The 25,789-nt window shown below is 40.6% G+C and overlaps 1 protein-coding gene across 1 annotated transcript in view; it reads right to left on the bottom strand.

Moving 5' to 3' along the window:
- znf385b (zinc finger protein 385B) overlaps nt 1–25,789 on the bottom strand; it is a 56,752-nt gene that overhangs the window by 20,296 nt on the left and 10,667 nt on the right. Inside the window, 3 exon segments of the mRNA XM_065962311.1 lie at nt 14,835–14,951; nt 15,494–15,637; nt 16,432–16,569. Of these exon segments, the coding sequence (XP_065818383.1) occupies nt 14,835–14,951; nt 15,494–15,637; nt 16,432–16,567 (397 nt within the window). The 5' untranslated portion in view covers nt 16,568–16,569.

Raw genomic sequence — 25,789 nt, 5'->3', positions numbered from 1 at the left:
GTGAGGGACATGACAAGAGCAAAAGTATGTAGGAGACAGGGGAGACACGACGATACAATGCACAGCATAGACAAAGACAAGACAAAACAGGCAAGCAGGGAGTAATAATAACGTTTTGCAATTTTGTATGTTGGTGGGCCCTGCTTGTGTATGTGTGTGTGTGTGTATGTGTGTGTGTGTGTGTGTGTGTGTGTGTAATTCGAGTGTATGCTTGTATTTTTTTTTTTTTTTTACCTTTCCTTTTTCCCTTCCTCTATACCCCTATTCCTATTTTTGTCCTTCTTCTTTCCTTCGTTCCATTTTTCTTTTCTCTTTTTTTTTCTTCCCATTCATTTTCTTTTTTCTTTTCCTTCTCCTCCTTTCTCTTATTTCCCCTTTCCTCCCCCTCTTTCTTTCTATATTATCATTTTTTTATTTTTTACTTTTTTTTACTCTCTCGACTGTTAATGTACCTGGTTGGGCTGACCAGTTAAGTAGTGTGTGTGGGAAACACTGGATTTTCATTGCTTTACTTATATTCCTCATATCGCAGATACACCTGACTGATATAGTCAGTCTCTCACCGGCCATAGAAACATAAAAAAAAGAGCGGGATCCAGCTTTGGGGCCGCCAGCTGAACAGGTCGGCTTTAGGGAGCCTCAGGAATGTGAACCCCCAATACACGCACAAACAGGCTGCGGAGCACCTTTTTCCCCAGAGCTGTGGACATGCTGCAAACACACAAACACACACACACACACACAGATACAACTCGCCCCTGGACTCTGTGAAATCATGGTCTCAGTACAATAATGGACTCTGTGCAATTACTGTCATTTTTACGGGTAAGAATGTGTATGTGGGTAGGGGTGAGATGTGCTTGGCTGCTGTATGTGCTCACATTTTATATTTTAGATGCTGCAACTGGATTGAGTTTTGTTGTATAACATGCAATGACAATAAAGATCTATCTACAGTATGTGAATGGACTCAAATGTTGGATACTTGAACATATTATAAGCAAAAACATTGTTAGCTAGTATAAAATGAATATGCATGGATGTGGAGAACAAGTCGTTCTCTTTCTGGGGCTAATGTATTGTAATGATATGTCCTTGGCTCGAACTACAATTGCCTGTGTCCTGCATTGTTGTGTTAGCAGGCTAATGTTAGTACACTTTAGTTAGCTCGTAGCTTCATATTGCACATAAATTTACATGGAACGACTGTGATCTAAAGACACACGTGAAATTCAAATAAGCAGTCAGTATGTTCTTCTTTTCTCTAGTCCTTGACTAAACCAGATTTATACACAAGGTCTTCCCGTCCATGTAAACATGATGTAAACACGGCCTGACAACAGTACAGCTGGCAGGACTTGAGCTTCTCACTCATTGAGGACAGTCATGACTCAGAGAGATATTTACAGAGGATAGACTTGATTTCTTATGTATTTATGTGTAAAATGTCGGACATTCTTCCTTTAAGTAAATCACTCCAAGCTTTCATGGCTTTTTCCTCAGCCCGTGCGACTCTCTTCTACCAAGAGTCATAAAAATCAGGCCTTTAGTTTTTCATTTATTCTGCTGACAAACAAACAGCAAAATAATGCAAGATGGGTGAGGAAGGAGCTTTTGACTGTCCGCATCAAAATTAAAATTTGATCATAAAAAAGCCCCCAATTAAAAATAAAATATCATCATCCGTAAGAAATGTATACACAAAAAAAACCCATAACATTTTCATAAATGGTGTTTTCTAAAGAGTCTTTTAAATGTATTGAATATTGATGTTTCGTTGCATGCAAAGAATGCAGTTTCAAGTAAATATTCGCAGAGATTTGGTGGAAAACTGTAATTCAGAAGGTCTTACTGAATATAATCTGTGTCAGCATTTCATCATGCAGACTGTTACTATAGCTTCACTATATCATCATTAACAACAACAGCAGAGGGAGAAACATCTGGCGCTGTTAATCAGACTGTGAAGTGATTCGAACGCATGGACTTAAAGTGAAACCAACAGCAGCAGAGACGTTTCACACACAGACGAAGAGAGGACGTGATGTAGGACAAGGAAGAGGAGGATGATGAGGATGAAGAAAAAAGATTCCTACCTGACGTCAGATGTCTTTATTTTGGTCCAGATTTACTTTTTCCTGCTTCTTGTGTCTGTTTTTATTCTGCTAAACTCTACGCTGTCGTCTACACGACTCAATCTGTATGTGTGACTGCTTTCTTTTCCAAAAAGGAAAAGCCAAACACACCCAACATTCACTGTGCCTCGTTCTGTGTGTGTATGTGTGTGTGTGTGTGTGTGTGTGTGTGTGTGTGTGTGTGTGTGAGTGTTTGTGTGTAAGAGAGAGAGCGTATCAGGTGACTGGAGCAAGAGTGGCATGTGTCATCGCTATCTGAACCCCCAAACCCTGAGCGTCAGGTGTGTGCTTCTGTGTTTGTATGTGTGTGTGTGTGTGTGTGTGTGTCTGTGTGTGTCTGTGTGTCAGTGTGTGTGTTACTTCTTAATCCCCTGCTGCCATTTCCTGCAGAGAGAGGAAACCCAATCCCTTGGGACGAGAAAGAGAGAGAGAGAGAGAGTAAAAGGGAGAGAGACATACACACTGAAAGAGAGAAAGACGACCACACACACTTACAGATAATATTGGAGGATTAAAGCTTAAATTACGCTGCTGCAGTCGCTGCTTTGTGTGTGTGTGTGTGTGTGTGTGTGTGTGTGTGTGACCAGATCAGACAGCAGTTGTCGTAGGTTCACACTGTCTCCTGTTACACAGAGCAACGTTTGTGTGTGTGTGTGTGTGTGTGTGTGTGTGTGTGTGTGTGTGTGTGTGTGTGTGTTGAGAGAACCACACACACAACAAACAGGTTCACAGCTAATATAGTAATAAGTAATGAATCTAGGGCTGCAGCTTATGAAAATTCTATTTATTGTGTGAATCCAACTAAAACTGTGATTTTTAAAAGCATGTAAACATGTTTGTCCAACGGAAATCGTACTCGAATTTCTCACAGTCGTAAAAACAACTCTAGGTTATGCAGTTGTGGATCGATTTACTCCTGCATGTATACGCTGCAGACTTAACTAGGAGTTCTGCGCATGCTCAACAGTCTCTGCGCAGGGCTTTGATCCAGAAGCCAAACGGCATAAATACTGAGCATAGCAGAAGTCACGCTGCCATCCGCCGTCGGATATCGCCATAAACTGGAGGGACAATGTGCATTGTGTTCATTACATTTATTTCTTGCCATTCTTTCCCTAATCTGCAAAAGCGATGCAAATAAACAGGAACACAGGAGATTCAAACATTCACAGAGATGTCAGTCGTGACGTTTTATACCTTTTTTTTTTTATAGCATCAAATAACTACTTGAAAAGACAACATTTGAGAAAAAGGGACTTAGATGTAAACCAGTATGAAAATAAAAAGCCATCATGTTAGAAACTTGGTTTGAGAAAAATGTATTTGATGTGTATTGTAAATTTAAAGTTCGCATCATGTCCCATCTGCAACATTGAGGAGTCCGAGTTTACTACCTATACTGCAGCGAGCCAGTCAGCAGGAGAATTTCTAAATATTTCAATTTAAGATTGAGGGAGCTTTTGAATCTGTGACAGCAGCATAGACAGTTGGAATTAAAACATCAGACAGCCGTTAATGAAGGAATCTTACTCAGGCGGCCCTAACATTGTTTAGATTTGATGTATTAGACACGAGTTACAACAAAAGACTTATTAAATAATAGTGGGAGAAAAAAATGGACTTCCCACCGCATGCTTGTGTTGAAGTGTAATATAAAGTTATTCAACTAGATCCTAAGATTAATCAATTAACAGCTTCATGTTATCATCAGAGAGTGGTTGCATCGACTGATAACTCGACAGTTTCTTCAGGATATCCGTTACTTTGTTGTCATGAGTTAAGTTGAGTAGAAAGTAATGGGAAAAGTAGATGTTGTAGGGAGACACCATCGCAGGAATGGAGGCTTGTTTACTTCCGGTAATTTGTCAGATTCTCGTGTAAAGTCAACGGGTAAATAAATAATAAACAAGCAGCCTTAAAGGTGTTACAGCAGATGCTTCTCTGTATACTTTGGGAAGAGTAAGGCTAGCTGGTTCCTTCTGCTCCTAGTCTTCATGCTAAGCTAAGTTGATAACAACATGACTCCAGTGTCGTTCTTGATGTCATTGCTCGTGATATTGATCTTCTCATCTCGATCTCAGAAGAAAAAAAAAACAACTTTATTCTAATGAGTAGCCTTTGGAAATCTTTACTGTACAATGACAAAATCCCTCACTGGCTTCCCCTTGCAGAAAACGCTGCCGCTGTAATCACTGCGGCTGTAGATGAAGCGTGGAAGAACACGGGGATATAAATACACCAGTGATCCTGCTGGGAGGAGGAACCGTCTTACCACCTTCATCTGCATCTTAAACGCTCTTTATCCACAGAGAGGGAGAACCGGAGAGCCACATTAAGTGAATGTGGTTTTGCTGACGGTAGCATTAGACATCACACTGCATTATTATTATGCAGAGGAACGCACACATTAGCATAACAAGCCTGTGTGTGTGTGTGTGTGTGTCTAAGTAGGTCACGTTCAGAGCCTTCTTCATCCAAAATAACGCACATGCCCACACACGCACTCATGCACACTTGCGCACACACACTCTTAAACACACACATCAGACCAATCAGGAATATGAAAACAGACAGGGGAGCTCCAGTCTGGAACTCAGTAAGAACATAGTGGAAACTAACAGAGAGAAAACTACCTAATCAACTGCAACAGTTGTTTAATTAAAACAAAATTATAATCGTTAAAACGAGTTAGACGGAGCAACAACACGCTGATAATTCGATGATTCTTCGTTAAACCTCATCGGAACCAGAGACGAAAATGTGTCTATTTGGTGGTTACTATTAAGAAGTTTATCAAAGCCTAAAAAGTTCTTCCTGTGTCGAGCATGACCAGGATAATCATGCAAATCTCACCACTGAACTATTTCCAGAACTTCTTTTGACAGACGTGTTTGGAAAACTAAGTCTCAGGTGGGCTATAGCATCAAGGACTTTGCCTTTGAACATGACGCACCTGCTCTTCCAACTGAGCTCAACCAGCTGCACAGATTTCAGGTTTAATATTTGTGTTTTAAATGAGTCCACAAGGCTACTCCAACCGAACAACCCAGCGAGCAAAACCCAAGAAAGCACACAACCTGGGGCCACTTTCAGGAAGACAGCCTATAAAGAGCCACGTTTTAACAACGTTGCCATGAATTCTGGGTAAGTAAAACAACTGCTTCAGACTGCTCAGCCCTGTTTTTAAGAGAAAATGTTTGAAAATATTGAAACGTTTAAAGGACATTTTATTGGGAACATTAAGTGTCAGTCCAAAAAACGTCCAGAAGCATAAAACACAAGCGACGCAAACCTGCAGCAGAGCTCAGATACTCTGGTTTCATAACTTCTCAACCAGGGTGGTTTCCTCAGATATTTTAAAATCATTCATGCTTTGGCCTCTGCTCAATAGTTACAACAGGTTCTGCAATATCCAAAACAATTGTTCTATTCTCAGATTTGCTCCACAACTCTGGAAGCAAATATGAGACTATGAGCCATGTTTTGATCTTCTTTGCCACTCGTTAAATATGTATTCAACTGTTAGCATCGCAACATGGGCTTAATTAAGCCAGGAGCTACAATACCTTGCTAACATTTAGAGTTTAAATGGTAATCTTGGGGGGCTCTGGCAGCTCAGTGGTTAAAGCATGCCCTTTGTACGGAGGCTACAGTCCTCCAAGCGGCAGGCCTAGGCTCCCTTTCCCGCATGACATTCCTCACGCTCTCTCTCTGATTTCTGCACAAAAATAAACCTTATAAAATCATAATCTTGGCCTTTTTATAGTCGTAAAAAAATGTACATGAGGTCAATATTTTTGTGACGTGTCCATCATGAAGCAGTGGGAGGAGATAGAAAAAGCACAAGTGATGTAATGTTTAGTGCTGCCTCTGCTATAATGTTTGACCTTGAGGTGAAACAAACTGTTTTTTTTGCTTTTTTAAGAAATCCGGGGGGAAAACTACAATTACCACCTATCATCAAAGGGTTCACCAAGAGAAACAATATTTAGATCTTGTAGTTTGGTTCTTTAAAATGTGTCTGATATTTTGTGACTTTTGTAAAACTGTTTAGAGACAAAACTAAGACTTGAGGTTTGGTTTGATGTGTAAAATCCCTGAAACAGTTTTGGATCAATCATAAAGTTTAACCAGCAGAACGTAAACCAGACAAACACTGTACAAGGAAACTGTTCATAGAATGAGGCTTTAACACACACACACACACACACGCATACACACAGAAACACACAGACACACACACACACACTGTGCCCTGGTGATGAGCAGCAGTGTGTGGGTAATCACAGCAGTCACGCTATCTATAATCAGAGGAATGTCAGACTCACAGTCATTCAGACAGACAGGAAGACGTCACGAATACACGGCACTAATCAGATATTCAGTTTAATCTAGAAACATCCAGAACTTCTGCGATAAAGGATCCATAATGTTGTTTTTTTTAATGAGATTCCTGGAAATTGTCCTCCTCTGTGTGAACAGAAGCACCCAGATTTCCATACCAAGCGCACATAAAAAGATCATCACATTAAAGTGAGCGAGGCTGCACAGTGTGTTACTGTTTGTAGCAGAGATCTGAAGTGAGTGAATTTATCACCATCCGCAGAAAGAGCGTCTCCAGTTTCTGCCTGTTAATGAGCATTTTCACATTAACAACCTGAGTGGATCTGCAAAAAATGATAACTGCAGTGTAAAGGGCAGTTAAGACGAGTGCTGGATAAAAATATCAATTCATCAATTCATTGTAATATTCTTTTTCCCAATTCATTTTCCGTTCAGCAAATCCTGAAATCAATTATTGTGTTGTTGAAAACTGAGACACGTTGTAAGCCTAATTATAGCCGCACCATTTACAAAATGCACAGTCAAACTAAGAGGAAGGATTTGTTTTTAATTGAACATGCACTTTACTTTGTTCCATGTAATTACGGCACAGTTATGTTTATTACTTAATACTGTAAAGTCAGCTCAGGCACAGATGTGCACTTTAGAGCATAGACTTGAATGTTTTTATTCTTTGTTTATTAAGAATAATGCAACGGTAAAATACTTTTTTTTTAAGGTTTATTTTTGTGGCTTTATTGGAGAGAGAGGACAGTGGATAGAGTCGGAAATCAGGGAGAGAGAGAGAGAGAGAAAGAGAGTAGAGAGAGAGGGGAGAATGACGTGGTAAACTTTCCACAGGTCGGATTTGTACCCGGGCCGCCCGCTTGGAGGAGTATAGCCTCCATACACCACCCTGGTAAAATATAATTTAAATAATACACATAATTAATAAATAAATATCAGAACGTACTGCAATGAATCATTGTGGTATTTCTGTCAGCTATGCGTTTTATTAAATGGATATCGTAGCAAATTGATAAACATCAAATGGTTAGTACTCTAATTCACTTTATGTCGCAGTTATATCAAAACTCTATCACACACTAATATCTGATAATTGAAACTGATTTAAAGAATATGTTGTACATCATGGATTATACTATAGTCTGCTGTAATGCTCATCCATCCAAAGGATTGAGTAACACTTTAATGTTGTGTATCCATAGAATAAGAACAAATGTTAAAAATGACCACGATCCAATTCTAAATATATTTCTGATTTGATTTTGACATATATCTATCCTTGTTATATCATCCTTTTCTTGTTGAAGATTTCAGCTTTCATCAGCCTGTATAGCAATAATAATTAAAGCTAAACTTAAACACCTCACACAAGAGAAAACTGTTGAGGTATCCTAGTTGGAGGCACAGTCAAATCAACATAAATGTACTGATTTACTGATTTACATTTAAGTGAAGTAGCATCTCCAAAAAATTATGTATTTATTGTTTTGTGGAAATAACGCACAGAGGAGTGGACAGCAGATTCTGTCTATAAGAGAATCACGATTTGCAGAGTGTAACTTCCAATTTAGACTGTAAACAGCGTGAGGGCAGGAGGACCAAAACCTCAGGTCAAGGTTCGAGTCTAGGTCAAGACTTTTTGTGTCATTTAATACCCCAGAAAACAACACACTGACACATAGCACACAAACACATCCCTGCAGACACAGTGTGTATAAATACATACAATCAGGCACCCAGACATGGGGAAAAAACATGTTACATCCAAAGCGGCTAAACATGAAGCTCACGCATGAAAATGAGAAGGATTTCCTACCTCGACTGAGGAAACTACTCCACATCATCGACAGGGAAACAGCTGGCTCACCTCCTCCTCCTCCCTCTCCCTTCTGTCATCTGCTCCCCCGATAACAAAAACCAACGAAGGGAAAACCCAAAACAAACAGCAGAGAAATCGCCACCTGACTGACTGTCTGTGTGAGTGCAGAGGGACACGTGTGTGTGTTTCTGTGTGTGTGTGGATAGAGGAGGGCGACCGACACAGCGAGAAAGAGACAGAGCGTACAGTGCATTTGAATCACTGAGGTGATGATAGTCACGGTGAGCGGTGATGACAGCCACTCTGTCTCAAAGGAAATCCCTCTTTCACTGTGTCTCTATCTCGGTGTTGCTCACTCGTTCTCAGCCAGTTCATGGCATCGCGGTTCACAGAGGAGAAAGAGGAGGGGAGGGGAGGACAGGCGAGGAGATTGGAGGACGGAGCTGAGGAGGAGAGAAAGATACAAGCGCCTAATTGCACCATTTTAAAGACCAACATGCATAATAAATGTGGCCAAGACTGAAAGAAAGCAGACGAAAGAAGCAACTTGGAAGCCAACAAATAATTTAGCAACACGACTTTTATGTGAGAAAAAAAGGAAAGACTCAATAAAAACAAGAAGTCCTTAAATAAGCCCAAGTAAGAAAGTGAAAAGCCAAAATCATAGTTATGATCCAAAAAGCAGAAAAAACAAGTCATCCTTTATCAGTCCTTCCTGTATCCTACCCGTTTTGTTTTAAGGTGTACAAGTCCTCAACCAATAAACCAGCCCTTTACAATCTTCTAGGTTTAACACCAACTATCCCTAGATCATCAATCCTTCTAGATATATACTAAACTTTGACTGTACCTTCACCAGACCTATCTGTCCCCAGTCCCTCGTATGTACGTACCAACCCTTTTGCTATCGCTCAACTGGAATTACCATTTTCTTTAGGTCCTGATTAGTCCTTCCAATACCTTTCCTGGACGTGACTCATCCCACCAATTTTCCAAACTGTTAGTCTACCCAGTTTAACATTTGACCTGTTCTCCTAGAACTCTGTTATCCAACACTTCACCTTGACTCGTCCCTACCGTCCCCATACTGTACCAGCTATCTTTAGGTTTTTTCTCTTTAACATTCACTAGTCTTCCCACTTATTAATCTTTTATACCAATTTCTCAATGAGTTCACAGTAATATCCCACTTTTAATAAGATTTACTAGTCATCCCAATGGCTTTACAACACCGTAACCTTTCCTCCCAGTTTGTTACCATTTCTGCTGATGTAACATTTTGACGACTCCTACTAGTTCTAGACCAGTAACACACATTTTCTATGAACCTCGACTAGTCCTACTAGTTCTTTGTTATGTCTTCTACAAGTTTACCTTGACTAGACCTCTCAACTCTATATGATTACATTAGTCCAACCAATTACTTTCTACTAAACTTAAAGTACTTTTCCAACTTAATACCAATCGTTTACCTACGTAGTCCCACAGGTGTTACCAGTTGTCAACCACACGTTTTTTCCAATGGCTTTTAAAACACGTTTATTTCCCCTACTTTACCAATAGTCTTCTATTTCCACTGGTGCTTTCTAACTGGATAAATAAATCCAACATCTTTAGAAGCGATTGACTTTTCTTACAAGTTGTCCACTAGTTTTGCTTGGGAAGCCAGAGTTTTACTAGACTTGGCTACTCCTACAAGTCACCACCAGTTCTAGTAGTCCTACCAGTTGTCGACTAGACCTTGACTAGTTCCACCAGTATTATGTCAGACACTGATCCATACCAGTAGCAGATTCTGCAAGTCCTGAAAGCCCTTTACCAATCATTCTTCTTATGTCATTCCAGTAGCACATGTACCAATCCTATAATTGGTTCTGCTCATCTAAGTAGTTTTCCATTAGACACTGACTTGTCTTTTCAGTCCTTTTCTGGTTTTACAAGATTCCACTTCACTTGGTATCAGTCCTCTAACAACAAGTTCCATTATATTCTAGTTACCTTCACCAGTACATGTCTTTCTTGTCCTGAACTATCCCTATCTTTCGTTTCTCATCCATTATTTAACTACTCCTTAGAGGTCTCCTGATGTGTCTGCAGCCATTGTTCTACATGTTGTTGAAGCCGCATAAAACCTACATAGATATGCTCTTCAGTTTAATTCTCCACTGCTCTATACCAGCCCTCTACACTGTTATTACAGCTATTCACCAATCTGGACCATGTGGACGCAGCCTCACAGGTTCAAATCTGGTCATATGCCCCATCCCCATGACCCCCTCTGAGCCTATTGTCACCACTGTACAGCACTTTGAGTGTACAAATCTGTCAGCAGGGTCTATTCATAAACTGCGGAATACATCAATGCAGGATCACACATCAACACCTGCTCAATCGCTCCATCACACACACACACACACACACACACACTGCAGCAATATGTATCTATTAATAACTGTCTATTTCTCGGCTCATTATTAATGGGGCATCAGCAGGACAACATGCTGACCTTTATTAGCCCAGGAGAGCTAATTAGAGCTAGCTTCCACACACACTCTCTTGCAGACCACATGAGAAGAAAAGGAAGGAAAAGGTGAGCTGATTTTGACATTTCCTCAGTTCGGAAGAAACATCCAATCATGAAAGTCGAAGTTCCCATTAGAGAGAAAACTTTACATTTTACCCAAGGGAGCTTTCTGAAATACTTCACAGATTTTATTCTTCATCGTAATGTTATTGCAGTACAATGTATTACACTCTCAAAACACGTCTTTGCTATCTCTGCAGTACCCAGATTCAGCTCTGCCCACACAGAGAACTACAAGAGAAGAGGAGCTTTAATATTGTTAATGTTATTAGTCTCATGTGAGTTAATCTCTTAATTTGCACTGAGCATGTGAATCATGGGAATTCACTTCTTTCATTAGTGACTGTCTGTGTGTGTGTATGAGTGCATAGGCTGCCTCCTAGTGGTCACTGTGGGGGAAAGAAATCCAACTACTGCTGTGTTCAGTGGGAGTAATGTGAATTATGACCGTAAAAATTGTGTCCTCAAGTTATTCATACAGAGGAATTTTTAATTGTAATGATTATGTAATGATTATGTAATCGTTCTCTTACTCTCATTATGTTTCTAATTTTTCTTTTTGGAGTTTCCATTATCTTTGTGATTGGCAGTGGTGGAAAACATCTAAATATGTTCACTCACGCACTGTAATTTAATAAAGTATTTTTTTCTACCACCAGCTGTTGGCTTGAAAAGTATGTTGCTATTGGCAACCACAATGGCCGAATTCAAAATCAGATGGGTTAACTGCCGTTGTTTCATCCACTTTTTTTATTCATTTAGTAAAATCTGTAACCAAGAAAGAGGAATATTTCATCTTTCCTCCATTGATGAGTCACTGTGAGTATAGTCTTTTATTACAGTTTTCTTTTCCAGGTTATTTCTTAATCATTTTTTGCCATCACTTAACTTCTGACCATGGTAGCTATTTTACTCACTGAGTTTAACATGTTGCCAACAAAAAACTCAAAGTAACTGTTGGGGCTAACTTTAAACATCCACTCATATCATCAATCAATCAATCATTCTAATAACAAGTGTTATCTCGAGACGCTTTACAAAAGAGCACATGGGATAATATGCAGGTAGGATTTCTCCTTTGTATTCCTCGAGTTCCTGTTCCAAAAAGCCTACTATATTCACTGTATCACAAGTGCTACCAGTATTTTAATGCTACTCCTTAGCTATCTTTTTTTCTGAGCTGTGTTTAGCTTGCTGCACCTACACAAAGAGTGTGGGCAGAAGAACTCCTCTACGTTTAGAGTAGTGTTATAGTGTAATATAGTATATTCTACCACTGAGAGCTGTAGTGTTTCTTTAGCAATTAACAACAAAGTTTATGAAAGATGGTGCATCGTAATAGAGTTTATTACCCAAAGGCATGTTGTAGGTAAGTAAAATGATGCTAAAAAAGAATGCATCAGTAAATGTAACCTAGTGTTAAAGACAATTCCAACTGTGACAGGACCACATTGTTTGACATAATATGTTTAATTAGGTTCATGCTGAGTGCAGGGTTTGACTGAGTGAATCTTCCATATCAGTGATATTAGCTGCTTTAATGTAGACGCATAAATGTGTGCAGAATTTTGCTATTTTTCTGTTGAAAACAAATAATGTAGAAAAGAAAAATACGTGTACGTCAGCACGATTTCTAAATCGCCTCGATCTGAAGCTGCAATCAAATACGTGTTGTATTTCAAGAAACACATTAATAAAAAGGAAATACATTATTCTAGAAATGTTGTATTACTACCTTTGACTGAGGAACTCAAAGATCATAATGACTGTCCCCCGGCAGCACCACTGTTTATACTGGCTGTGATGTCATCTGACCTGACTGCTGATAGGCTGCTCAGACAGCCAGGTCACTGTCACACGCAGACACACACAGATGCAAACACACACACACACAGACGCACACACACACACATATACATAGCAACACACACACACACACACACACACACACACACACACCACACACACACACACACACACACACACACACACACACACACACAAACACACACACACACACACACACACACACACACACACACACACACACACACACACACAGCCTGGCCTAAAGGAGCTGAGTTCAGGCCAAAGAGCTTTTCATGGTCGAGCGAGCATCACATAATGGACAGACAGACAGAGAGAGAGAGAGAGGGGGGGGGGGGGGGGGGAGAGAGAGAGAGAGCAGCACATGACCATTCAGGCTGAGTGGTGTGTGTCAGTGTGTGTGTCGAGAAAAGAGAGGGACTTAATCTTTAATCAGTGTTACTATATCTTGCAAAATGATACGGACGCTCAGTGTGTAATTACAGCTGCTCTACATATACACCTGAGAATGGTTGTGTTTGTGTGTGTGCAATGTGAGATTGCCTTTTGGTTTCCCCGCACCCCTGACATCATCATCACACATACAGTGTGTGTGTGTGTGTGTGTGTGTGTGTGTGTGTGTGTGTGTGTGTGTGCATTAGATTTTTGTGACTATGTACTTTTTTGGCTGATTTGGTAACCTATTTCTTTATTTAATCAAAATGTAAGTGATCTTGTCTTTTCATTGCTCAGTTGGCAGAAATTTGGCAGAAACTGCAAAACACAAATTGAAGTTCTTATTGTGTTTGTAATCATGAAAATATGAAACTAAACTAAACAAACTTCACTTCGTTATTTTGAGATGATTCACACAGGGATGTTATCAGAGCATACCTTTGTGAGTGCAGATATCAATAATTAAGCAACAGCAAATAAAGTATTGTTAAAAATCGATGGAAACAAATTGAATCAAATCTTTGAGAAATGTCAGAGAGGTTTTGGAGCGGTGCCATGCCCCAGTTTAATGACCTGCTGCTGTCTGCTCCACTTTAACTCCTCTACATCTTACAGTACTTTCTAACACTGTTGACCAGCAGTTTGACTTTAAAAACTGGAGCTGAAAAAGTCACCTGATAACCAAAGTCGTCAAAGTTCAGCTTTTCAATGTGGCAAACAGATGTTTGGGTGGAGCTAACAATATACCTCAAGTATAATGGGGCTGTATTTCGCACCCCATTCAGTAAAAAACTGCAGTGATGATCTTACTTAATGCAGGGTCAGATTATCCTTTTTAGAGGTCAATCTGACACACACATGCACCCCACACAAAATAACTCTGACCTTACCCAGGGGGCAGCAGCTGTTGATGACGGAGGAGTCAAAGTCACTCTCGCTCAGCAGACAGTCTGTCAGACTTTACAAATTGATGTCCTGTTTGGCTTCTAATGTCCATCTGGTAACTTTTCCATCTTGCACACAACTTTAAATTGTTGTTTGGGTTTAGATCACGGATTATTCTTCTAATGCATGGACAGAATGTAAATGTCAGTAGTCTTTGCGGTGTGTTTAAGTATAATGTTTAACATAAGAGGAAGCACAATAGACCAGAGGCACACACTTGTAGTTTGTTGTCGTGTGTGGGTTGATGTGTGGTTATATTGTATAGCTTATTTGGCTATGTGGTTGTTTGGGTGTCCAACATCACTGAATGTCAAACTGTCAGATGCCTTCTATATTTGGTATATTCCCGCCCGGCTAGTTGTGTCTGCCTTAGGGCCTACTTGTTTAATAGCAAATAATTGGTCAAATGTGCGCACAGACATATCAGCACTTGTGTTGCTTAAATATCAGCAGGTCATTGTTTGAATGATAAATCCATGTCACTGACCATGGTGCTGAAATAGCGCTCGTAATCCGCATTTCTCTCCTTCCCGCCCTTCCACCTCCGTAAATTTCCCTTTGGATCTGTCTTTCATCTCCATACAGCTGATCTCTTACTCGTGCTCCAGAGGCTCCAGGTTAGGCGTTTAGAATAAGTTAGTGAAAACCCAGAATTAACTCTGAAGTTACCTCTAAATCCTTCTTTGTACAGTAGTACAGGCCCCAGGTATGTTAGAACTTGCATTAGTACTACTCTTACCTGAAGTGGAGCTGGTAGGAACGCTGAGGCCTGGGCAGAGGCCTGGGGTGGGAGTTAGTCCAGCAGGCTGGGAGCTGAGCCCTGTGGCCTGGGGAAGAGACCTGGACTGAGCCCCTGCTGGATTCAAAGAGAACACAGGAGATGACATTGATAAACTACGTCCACTATTGGAGCTATTACAGCCTCCTATAATTGCTCTTTTAAATCTCCTGAAAACATGTCTAATTTCATGGTCTTAACTTAAATCTAAAGGCTTCTTAAAAACGGAGGGAAGTCAAACTCCCTCTGGATTTTCTGTTCTCAGCTCTGTGTTCACATGGAAGAGACGGCGCTTCCTTTAGCTTGTTTATGTTTCACTCAGAGGCTCTAACTTGCTTCATACGTCTTTTTTTTTCAGAGTGATCCACCCCCCCCCCCCCCCCCCCCCCCCTTCTCCAACAGTTAGCCCTGCCACCATGTGGGGGAGAGAGACAGCCCCGCCCACTCAGGGAAGCTGTGTCTCGGGGCATTATAAGGGAGTATCGTCGCAGAAGAACAACTGATGGAAAACCAACAGACTCTCCAAAAAAGACTTTCTATGGCCTGCAACCGAATCAACTTTGCGATGCATATCATTACTTGAAAACTACAACCACATGACGTTAGCAGCTGTAAGGTACCTGCTGTCTGTTGTCCCGTCTCTCCAGCCTGCAGCTGTCTCACCCTCCGGAGGTGAGACCTGCCATTATAGTGCAGCTGGGCCTGAGCTGCAGAGGTCAGCTGCAGGTTGCACACGTCACACAACGAGTAAGTCCCGCTCTGACCTGAAAAAGAAAAACAACAGGTAAGAGAAAATGACCATCAGCAAGAACTTAAGAGAAAGCTACGACAATGAGTAAACTTGAAAATGACAACGGGTTGCACGACAGGGGAAGACAACAAGGAAGAGTCCGACAAAGGGGGAAACTACAAGGATCAGTCTGAGTGTTGGAGAAAATTTCAACAATGACAAACTGGAAACTAAAAAAAAGTGTATTCAGCTTTCATCACATATGCACTCCTGAAAATGTATAGGAAATGTCAGAAAGGCTGCCCCTGATCTCCTCCTGACTTGCTTGTTCACCCATGCAACCTCACAGCGAGAGACTATCCCTGACAGACGGGAGCAGGGGGGGTCTCAGGAGGTAATACATGCTGAAAAAGAATGACGCGGAAGTAGCAGACAAAGCAAATTTCGTGCAAGGAGATAACACCGGACGAGTGTATATACAGTCTATGGTTGTGTGCCAGTCACAGTATATAAAATGTATAAAGCTTCTTGAATATTTAATGCTGCATCCACACATCTGCTCACCCTGACTTCGTGCAGAAATGTTACTAGGGGGCTGACAAAAAAAAAGGTCCAGGTAAAGTCCAATTGAAAAACTCTGCTATTTGAGTTCCCACATGCAGCTCTTCTGAAAAACTGATTTCAGGAGTTTTGTGATAATGTGAAAGCACCATGAGACTGTGGGTGAAAACTACTAGGTTTAGTCAGGTCTGTAGAAGAAACGACAACAACTTGGGTTGAAGTGACAGAAGAGAGTAGAAATCTCCGGCCCTGCAAATAGTCAATTACCTGTGGATGGAGTCTGCTGCATGGAGAGACTGATGGTGGTGGGAATAGGCGGGTCCATCAGCTCTTGACACATCCCTCCAAAGGCAAAGATCTGCCCTCTCTCCAGGAGCTGAGAGGGGCTGAGAGGGGTCTTCATCCCTGAGGAAGTATAAGAAGAAAAACATGTGAATGATAATCACTGACCACCAATATTGACTCAGAGGTGAGATAAACAGCCAATCCACCTTCACGTAATGCTTGATGATATTACATTAAGTTATCAATAATTACCTGTAATGGATACCACCACACTTTAAACTCCCTATTTCAATTTATCAAGCTTTATAAATGCAATAAATGTCTCACAGCACTGTACAATGTATTTGTATGCAATGATATGAACTCCTAAAGTACATTAATCATAACTTTTCCAATGAAGACATATTCCATATTGCTACAATTGCAGTTTCTAGACAAAATATAAAAAAGTAATAATAAAAAATAATTAAAATAAATATCTGTTCATTCATTTGTTTATTCATTATTTCTACTGCTGTTGTTTTTATGTGTGCAGGCTACATTTGGTTTGGACTTGTTTATTTCTGAGCTCATTATGTAACAGTTTACATTTTTAAACTTTTTTAATATAACTAAATGTTTACAGGAACAGCATTTGTAAGTAGTTATGCAAATAATCCAAACTGTGTATCTAGTGCAACTAAACATTAACTGCAAAAAAACACACCCGACACACACACAGTGAAGAAACAAAAACACAGATCAAACAGTTTGAGTCGGTTGCGTAAAGGTCAACCAGATCGACTGCTGCAGTCCTTGAAATCTTAAACGTCAAACACAGACCACATACAAGTAAAGGCCTTTTGCATCAGCAGGTGTGGAAAGTTTGATGACAAACTTTTGTTAGTATGAACATGGAACTGGAAACATAGCATACAAAAAAAAAAGTATAAAAAGAAAAGTACTTAAAGATTATGCAAAACCCTTATCTGTCAAGAATGATCTACCTATTTATAAAACAAAAAGTCAGAGAAATACTGAAAAACACAGGGCAACCGATCCAACAGAGCAGGAGCGCGCACTGCTGATGTAAAGGTGACAGTGAACATCGAGGAGAACAGGTAATGACTTTAGAGGAAGACGGACAGGTGGACGGACAGACTGCAGGGGGGGACAGACAGATGGACAGGAGTGAGGCCTGAATGACACCGGATGCAGAGTGTGAAACATCAAACGCTCACAGGGAGAGTGATGAAGTAATGAGTAAGAGAGGAGAGAGAGGAAGGATGACATATGTGTGTGTAAGTGCTCAGTGTACAGTGTGTGCGTGCGTGCGTTTGGAAATGTGTAGGTCAGTCCATGACTGTGTCCATCTGTTTTCCTGTCAGCTCTGCCAAAACACATGACCTCTGACTGGACACACACAGACACACACTATTTTTTTTTTTTCCATTTTCAGTTAGCTTTATTGCTATAACCTACATACATACTTGATACACACTGTTTAAATTCACTTAAAGGATATAGATCCCATTTGGATTAACTCATTAAGGCTGTAAAGGCATACCAATGGCTAATTACACAGAAACAAATTGTTTGCTAATGATAGTTTGTAATTCATAGAACAGTATATAACAGCTGCTGGTGCCAATAAAGCCTGCACGAGAGATGAAATCAGGGCCTCTTCATTGCTAGTGCTAACATCAACACACCAGCTGGACCAGCCATGCGGATTGGCTACGTTTAAAGCCTCCGAGGCAAAATTGTGATTTTGAGCAATATAAATAAAACTGACTTGAACTGACTTGACATTTAGCCAAACAGGAAGCCACTATTGTTATTCCACAGCCATGGGTCAGCCTGTGGGACCTACTGAGACCCAGAGAGCCGCTATGGTGCTTTGTTTTGCTTCTTATTACAGTGACAAAGTGTTCTGAGTGTGCAGTAGGAGTCATGATGGACAAAATTGTTTTTTCTTTGCACCCCTGGTTCTGGAAGTAGAATCCACCCACAGTTGGAGCACTTCCTTTATTTGCATGAAAAAAAGTAGTGTTTCATACTTGGCAATTAACCTGATTCTGATTCTAAGTAAGAAGGAAATAAATTAAATTAAATGTAGGGAAAGATAGACTTGAAAGGTTAAAAGAAAAATGAGGTTATAGCTATTGAAACATTTAAGATTTTGCTGAAAAAAAACATGAACAAATTGTCTTTTTTTATTTTTTTTTAGCAAGTGAACATAGTATACACTGTACACTATCCTCTTTGAGGTGTTCATTATCAGATATGAATGGACTTAATCGAGGAAACAGTCCACTTTGGGCTCCTATTTATCCATTAATTCCTGATAATGTACATCTCATTGAGCATTTTCCCTGACTTAATAGTGGGCGAGAGAAATATATAACTGTGGTCTGGAATTCTTTTTATTATCTACAGTTCCAGTTACTGCAAGGTTATAAGGGAATGGGGGGGGAAAAGGAGGGTTTTTGGACACATGATGTTAAAATAGGTTTGTATAAAGGGGAAATGTTATTTATCAGGCAGGATGGTCATTCTCTATTTCTCTCTCTCTCTTTTTCTTACTCTGTCTTCCAGCTGGTTGTTGGAAGCCAACTTTATATTCTGCAGACAGCTGGTTAATCTGCCACAGTGATGAATTAGCTACAAAATGAGACACACACACACACACACACGCACACACACACACACACACACACGCACACACGCAGACACATGCATAGAGCCAGCTGATGCTGACATCAGCTTTAGCAAAGGAAGGATTAAATATATCTGCTCTATTGAGCTGGGAATTACACATGAAACACACACACACAGGTGTCCACACACACACTACAGACAGCCACACACACACACACACACACACACACTGCAATAGGAACGAGAGTAAGAAACAGCAAGTCAGTGAACTGAGCATCAAAAGAAAATGAAATATGTGTATTTACCTTTTCTTATAATGTGTGCATGTGTGTGAGCCTAATCCAGGCTGACCGGGCAGTCAGTAATCAGAGAGGCCAGCTGTGGGTTATAATCCCACACAAATACACACGCGCACACACAACACACACACACACACACACACAAACCAAGGCACACAGCAGTCAAGCAGCAAAACGATGTGATCCCTGATTGAAGAGGAAAAGGGGAAATATTCCCTTCGGTGTCTGAAACCACAGGCCAGTCTTCACAACAACCTGAAGAAGAAAATATGTTCCACCTTTTAAGACTTCAAAAAGTCTCAACAGAGTGTAAGATAAACACTGGTTTGAGTTCCACTGTCATCCGCAGGAGTTAAATGTGGTCAGTCAACTTTTTAGCTAAGCTGCTTTTGTTTGGATGTTTTTCCTGAAACACAGATCACTATAACCTCTCTTGGAATAAATGATGGGGTGCCGCAAGGTTCAGTGCTTGTACCTTTACTAATCAGAATAAACAAACACTATCATCACTCAAACAAATAACTGTATTATGTCTATATGCAGATGACACTGTTTTTTATGTCTTCTCCTCAACTCAGGATAAATAACATCACAATGTAACTTTAATATTGTTCAGTCATCCCTGCTCTGCCTGTACTAAGAGCTGGTAAAAGAAGCTGACGGTGATATCTTCTTCACACCCACATTGTTACTGGTACTGAAATGGAAAATGTCCACTAATATAAATACCTGGAAATTTGGCTAATCCACCATTTACCCTTTTCATAGATCAATTCTGCAACAGGGCTGTAAAAAAGTTCTGTTGTCCTCACGCCATAAGACATTCATATTGATTCCGAACGGCCAACAGTGTAAAGCTGCTCGGCACAGGGGGTGCTCCACATTAACACGCAGTGCGCTGCTCTCCCCTGCTGGCTCCGCCGATCCCGCCTTGCCCCTGTAACACCTCTGTTGCTACCTCTGAAGGCGGCACAGAGGGGGATCAATATGTCTCCTATGATGCCTCCCGACAGTCATATTGACAGTGAAACTTCATAGGGGTGTAAATATTGCGCCTTGAAATGGCTATTCAGGGCTCGTGTGTGTTTTAAAGCAAGAGATCAACGCCATCTTTTTCTATAAATGTCTCCTGTAATAGTTGCCTCAGTTTGTCACAGCACTTCTCAAAATTTTGAAAATCACGACTTCTTTCTCTTGACTCGAGTTGCGAGTCATGTTGTAAACAATGACCAGCACGTAAGTGGTAGTTTTAGCATCGATATCCTTTATCACTCACATGAATAAATCCTGGCTTCAACAAAAGTCACAAAGAAGTGTCCGTTGCTCCCAGAGGCTTTTTTGTTGTCGGACAATAGGTGATAGATTCAGAGATCTCCTTTTTTCTACATCCAGTTTAACACTTTTTTTTTTGGATGCACATACGAGATGTGCCTAAAGGAGCAAGCAAACATTTGAAATAGTTTTACTTTTTGCTCTGCTAAGATTAACCTCACCAGCAGAGCATATCAAAGACAGCAGATCTCTGCCAAGGCCCTGCTCGGGAGTTAGGTTCTGGATCCAGTTCTAAATTTAATAGGATCTTTCTTGGCTTATGCTAAACCCCTCCACAAAGTTTCATAAAAACTGGTTCAGTAGTTTTTCTTGTAACTTTCTGACAAACCAACACACAGCACCAAGAACTGGCCTTAGTGGAGGTAAAACAAAATGTAAAATAATGGCAGCTCCACTCACCATGATGTACTACCATTAAGACTGTTTGTCTGCTGGAAACCTTTTATGGCTAAAATGTGTGTCAGCTTAACAACAAGGAGCAGGCAACTGCAGTGTGTGTTATTGTTCAGTGGGCTATGAAGGCTTTTATGAGCTGTTGTTCAGGTCTGAGGGATGTTTTTAACCCATGTAACCCTGCTACTGACGATATGCAAACGCACGAGAGACACAGGGTTTACACCTTTATAAATCTAACGTTATCTTTACTTGCTCATACACGGTTTTCATGTCGGAGAGCGGACAGACGACGGGCTATCTGAAGGGTTCAAAGCGCCGATTTCTTCTGGTGTGGAAGATAAAGTCGAAGCGATATTATGGGGGGCACTAATGTATGTCACTGTTCCCTCAGAGAAACTGTACAGCACACACTAACACACACACACACACACACACACACACACACACACACACACACACACACACACACACACACACACACACACACACACACACACACACACACACACAAACAGTAACCTAAGGGAACAACGGGACAAAGAAACTAATGGAGATGTGAAAAGACAGAGAGGGAGGTCTTAGAGTGGCTCTCTCTCACCCTGAGGCCAGTAGCTGGTAATGACAGTGGTCAAAGACTCACACACACACACTAACTCACACACTAACTCACACACACGCAGAGTAAACAGCACAGTAGCCAGCAGCGGTAGAGATCCTGAAACGAACTACTAGATCCAGTTTGATGTTTGTGTGTTTGCGCCTGCAGGAATCTGAGATCCTACAATCAGAGGAGACGAGTGAAATCTCAAACCTTTGCCTTGCAAACATGGGTGCTGGATGTTATTATTTCTAAAGAATACATTTCCAGAGACGATTTCCAATAAAATAATTCGGAAACAATCAGAAATTGAAGTCAGACAATATCTTGGAATCCACAAGGCAGAGTTTCCTCCCAGGCCGTGCTCGACCTCCAACAAGCTGGTTCATCTCTCACCAAGCATTTCATTTTTCCAACCTCACAAACACAAACTGGAGCAGTTCTGACCTGAAACCACAAACCTTACGCTGGATTTATGGAGCTTGTTGGAAGGAGGAAGTAGGTTGAATTCAGGGCAAAAACTTTTACAGAAGTTTAATTCTTCTTGGCTCACGTTCTACTTACAAGACAAAACTGCTCTAAGGTTGTTAGATGATGACTCTGAGCCTTAATATGGAAGTAAGCATGTCTCTGAACAAATACTGCAGAGGGAAACTACACAGAAGGACCCACATTCAGTGTCCATTAAATAATGGTGCCATATATGAATGTTCTGTCATTTATCGCTGTGTCCTGCTAGTTTGTGATGTTTGATGGTTTGTCTCTAAGGTCGACCTCAGAGCTCGACAATCTGTAAGAAACATTATCAAATGATAAAAACATTGTATTTAAATTAAGCAGCAAAAAGACAGTCTAGTGTAAGACAACTTTAAATGATAAGACGCCTGGGAAACTACCCGATGAGCAGCTTTCAAACGGATACATGGTGTGCCATCTTTGTCTTGAATATATTTTTTTAATTTACAATTTGCCATTTTTCCAACATGCGTGAATGTAACCCAAACTTTATCATGATTATGTATCAAGTTCTAGTTTATGCTGTGTTGTCTGTATGCTGAAAATATAGACAAAAATACTCTAAACATAACCACAGAAAAATATTGTTTTTTTTATTTAGATTAACATCATGGGATTGGGTCAAGACTTAGAATTTTAGAGGTTGAGACTAAGGGTGTTACAGTATTTGTATTTGTCATGTAGCTGAATTTTGGATGCCATGGTTCAGTGCATGCTGTCGTACGATGAATGATGTCAGAAAGGAGGAAAAAAAGGCAGTCACACCTGACAGCACCCACTCACCAATCCAGTTGGTGGTAAAGCTGGTAACTGTATTTTCTAACTGCTATTAAACAACAAACAAAGGAAGAAGCAGATGCAACAAAACGAGCTGTTAAGACCTGCCTGCTTCTTTAAATCAGTTGTGTGGGGAAACTTTGAGTTTTGCAGTGCTGTATGTCATTGGAAACATCCTGAAAGTCATGCTAATTAATATTGGACAGCATCACCCAGACGTGCCAATCACCGGAGCCTGGCAAAAGAAAACAGGTGTCCAACAATTTATCCTGCTGTTTTTAAAAAGCCTCTGGAGGTGAAAGCAGTGAGGGTCGAATACGAGTTCTGACAGAGAACAAATAACCGCTTCACCCACTATTCACTAGAAGCAGACAGATTCAGATAACCAATAACCATTTAGCTTCTTTTGAAAGTCACCTGACTTAGGCCCACAGTTTTGGTAAGCTAGAGGTGTGTTGTCAATCTGGTTGATGTGTTTCTCAGTTTGCCCACAGTGCCACTGAGGGCACCATTTTCTATTTTTTCATGTATGAGAATAAGGCAGAGTCTCATCCACATGAGATGTCATCCAAGATGATTAGAACCAGTTTGAGGTCAAGAAGCTTCTCAGTGACATGATTGATAACAAGTGCAATGAGCTCCTCAGCCATTCAGACTGCAGTGAACCTGAAGACCTGCAGGAGGCCGTAACCTGAAGAGACTCTCAGGACACTTAAGGTGATCTCCATTCAGCTAATTGTGCTTCCTCCCTCCTCAAGACACTGACCCAGAAAACCAACCGAGGATAGACTATCATCAGGATGTTTTAAACCCTTCAAGCTGTCCCAGAGAAACAGATTAAGACATATCCAGTGAATATACTCTGGCAGGACAAGCAGCGCCCCTTTGATCAGTATGAAACGGAAAAGTAGCAACCGAGCTGCTGCTGAAATAACATTAACGCTGAGATTAAAGTGAATGCATCATTACATAACTGAGGGTTTGGTCAAATATTAGTGGAATAGGAATTTTATATTGACTACTTTAAGTCAATCATGTCAATAAATGAAATAACGAATGCATTTTTCTTAATTCTTATCATGATTTAATTATGTTTTTAACAGCTTAATAGTCGGTAGGAGTAATGTCTATATTTTAATGACACCTTAACACTGTTGCACTTCTTAGGTAAGTATTGGAGCAGAGGTATTCAGGCTTTAAAACTGTTAGTCTTACATACGGTAGAACGTTTGGGATGGAGTCCGATGTGGGTATTTACAGTTTTTTAAAATGCTGCTGGATGAGACAGGATGACCCATTTGGAAACTCAGTTTCCAGCATCTTTGCTCTTCTATTTTGCATCCTCGTTCAAGAGCTTAAACATGTGGAGGAGCCAGAAATGAGGGAATTGAAGAGGCGCATTAGCTAAATGGAAAGCACGCAGTCAGACAGGTGGAAAGACAGGTCTGCAGACAGTCCAGCTTTCTGTCCCGTCTGTTTTCCGGTTGTCATGGCAGCTCTGTGTCGTTACACCACAAATGTTGATGTCACTGTGGTCAGATCCACGGGGAAACTATGACACACACACACACACAAGCACACAGTGGTCTGAAAGGTTACCTGCAGTCTCAAGCTGGTTCTGCTGCTGTCAGGTCAGCATGAACACTTTTAAAGATATCCCTCAAGATAATATGGGGGGGGAGGCGGGGGATTTGGTCTGCCACGCCTGCTAAAATTTTAAGGGCAATCTTAATACTTGGGGCCTTAAAAGCCTGATCCTGATTCGAATCATACAACTATACAAAAATAAAAGACTTGGATCCCCTGTGAGTACTTCTATTGTTAGAATATTTCAGGCACTGTTTGTTGCAGATAACGCCCCCCGTGTATTGTACTGTAATTCTGGAGCAATCTATCCTTCTTTTGTTTTCTAAAAAGGTATTTCTTATTTTATTTTGATTTGAACACTGTAGCTCTAACTTTAGCGTGATTACGTATCCAGGATTGTCGTGTTGTCCTTCTATGCAGTATGAAAGACAAAGCTTTTTTAATTAAGCCTCACAATTATGTAATTGTCCAGCGATGATTCATGCAAAATGGTATTTAAAAAAACAAAAAACAAGAAAACAATCATTTTCAGCATGTTTGATGTTGGAGCTCCTTAAATATTGTAAAGAGCAATAAAAAAAAAAAAATAGAATTTTCTGTTGTAGAGATTAGGTCACATTAGATGGTGGTTATATTCCATTATATTACAGTTAATGTGTTCAATGAATGATAAGTGATGACTTGTTCCGGTCTGTTGCTCTCAGCAGAAACTATTTGACAGAATCAGGGGTTTAATTTGTATCACTCTCAGAAAGTGATGCAGAGTGTATTTGTGTGACTCTAATCCTCTCATGTATATGGCTGACATCATGTTGTTTGGTTTACATACTGCAGCAGGGATTATACGCACGCACGCACGCAGGCTTGCACACACGCTCGCTCAAACACACACTGACACACACGCGCACGCAGATACACACTCAGAGCAGGAGGTCTCTTCGTCTAACCTTCAATCCAGGACACTGTGACTTCAATTCTGTCTTTTAATAGCTGCTCCATCAGGACCTGACACTTACTATTCAAGGTGAAAGTCAGATTTCACACTAAAATCCAGGTCTAACTATCTATCCTGCCAACTAATACGCCTCACAAATATCTAAACCGACGGGTCAAAGCATCACACTACAACTACTTACAGCTGCACAAAGTCCACTAACAACTCCTATCAATGTAGGATTTCAGAGCGGGTAGAAAT

This window comes from Labrus bergylta, chromosome 13 (genome assembly GCF_963930695.1).
Source record: "Labrus bergylta chromosome 13, fLabBer1.1, whole genome shotgun sequence".
Classification (NCBI taxonomy): Eukaryota; Metazoa; Chordata; class Actinopteri; order Labriformes; family Labridae; genus Labrus; species Labrus bergylta.
This window is presented reverse-complemented; position numbering and strand designations above follow the sequence as displayed.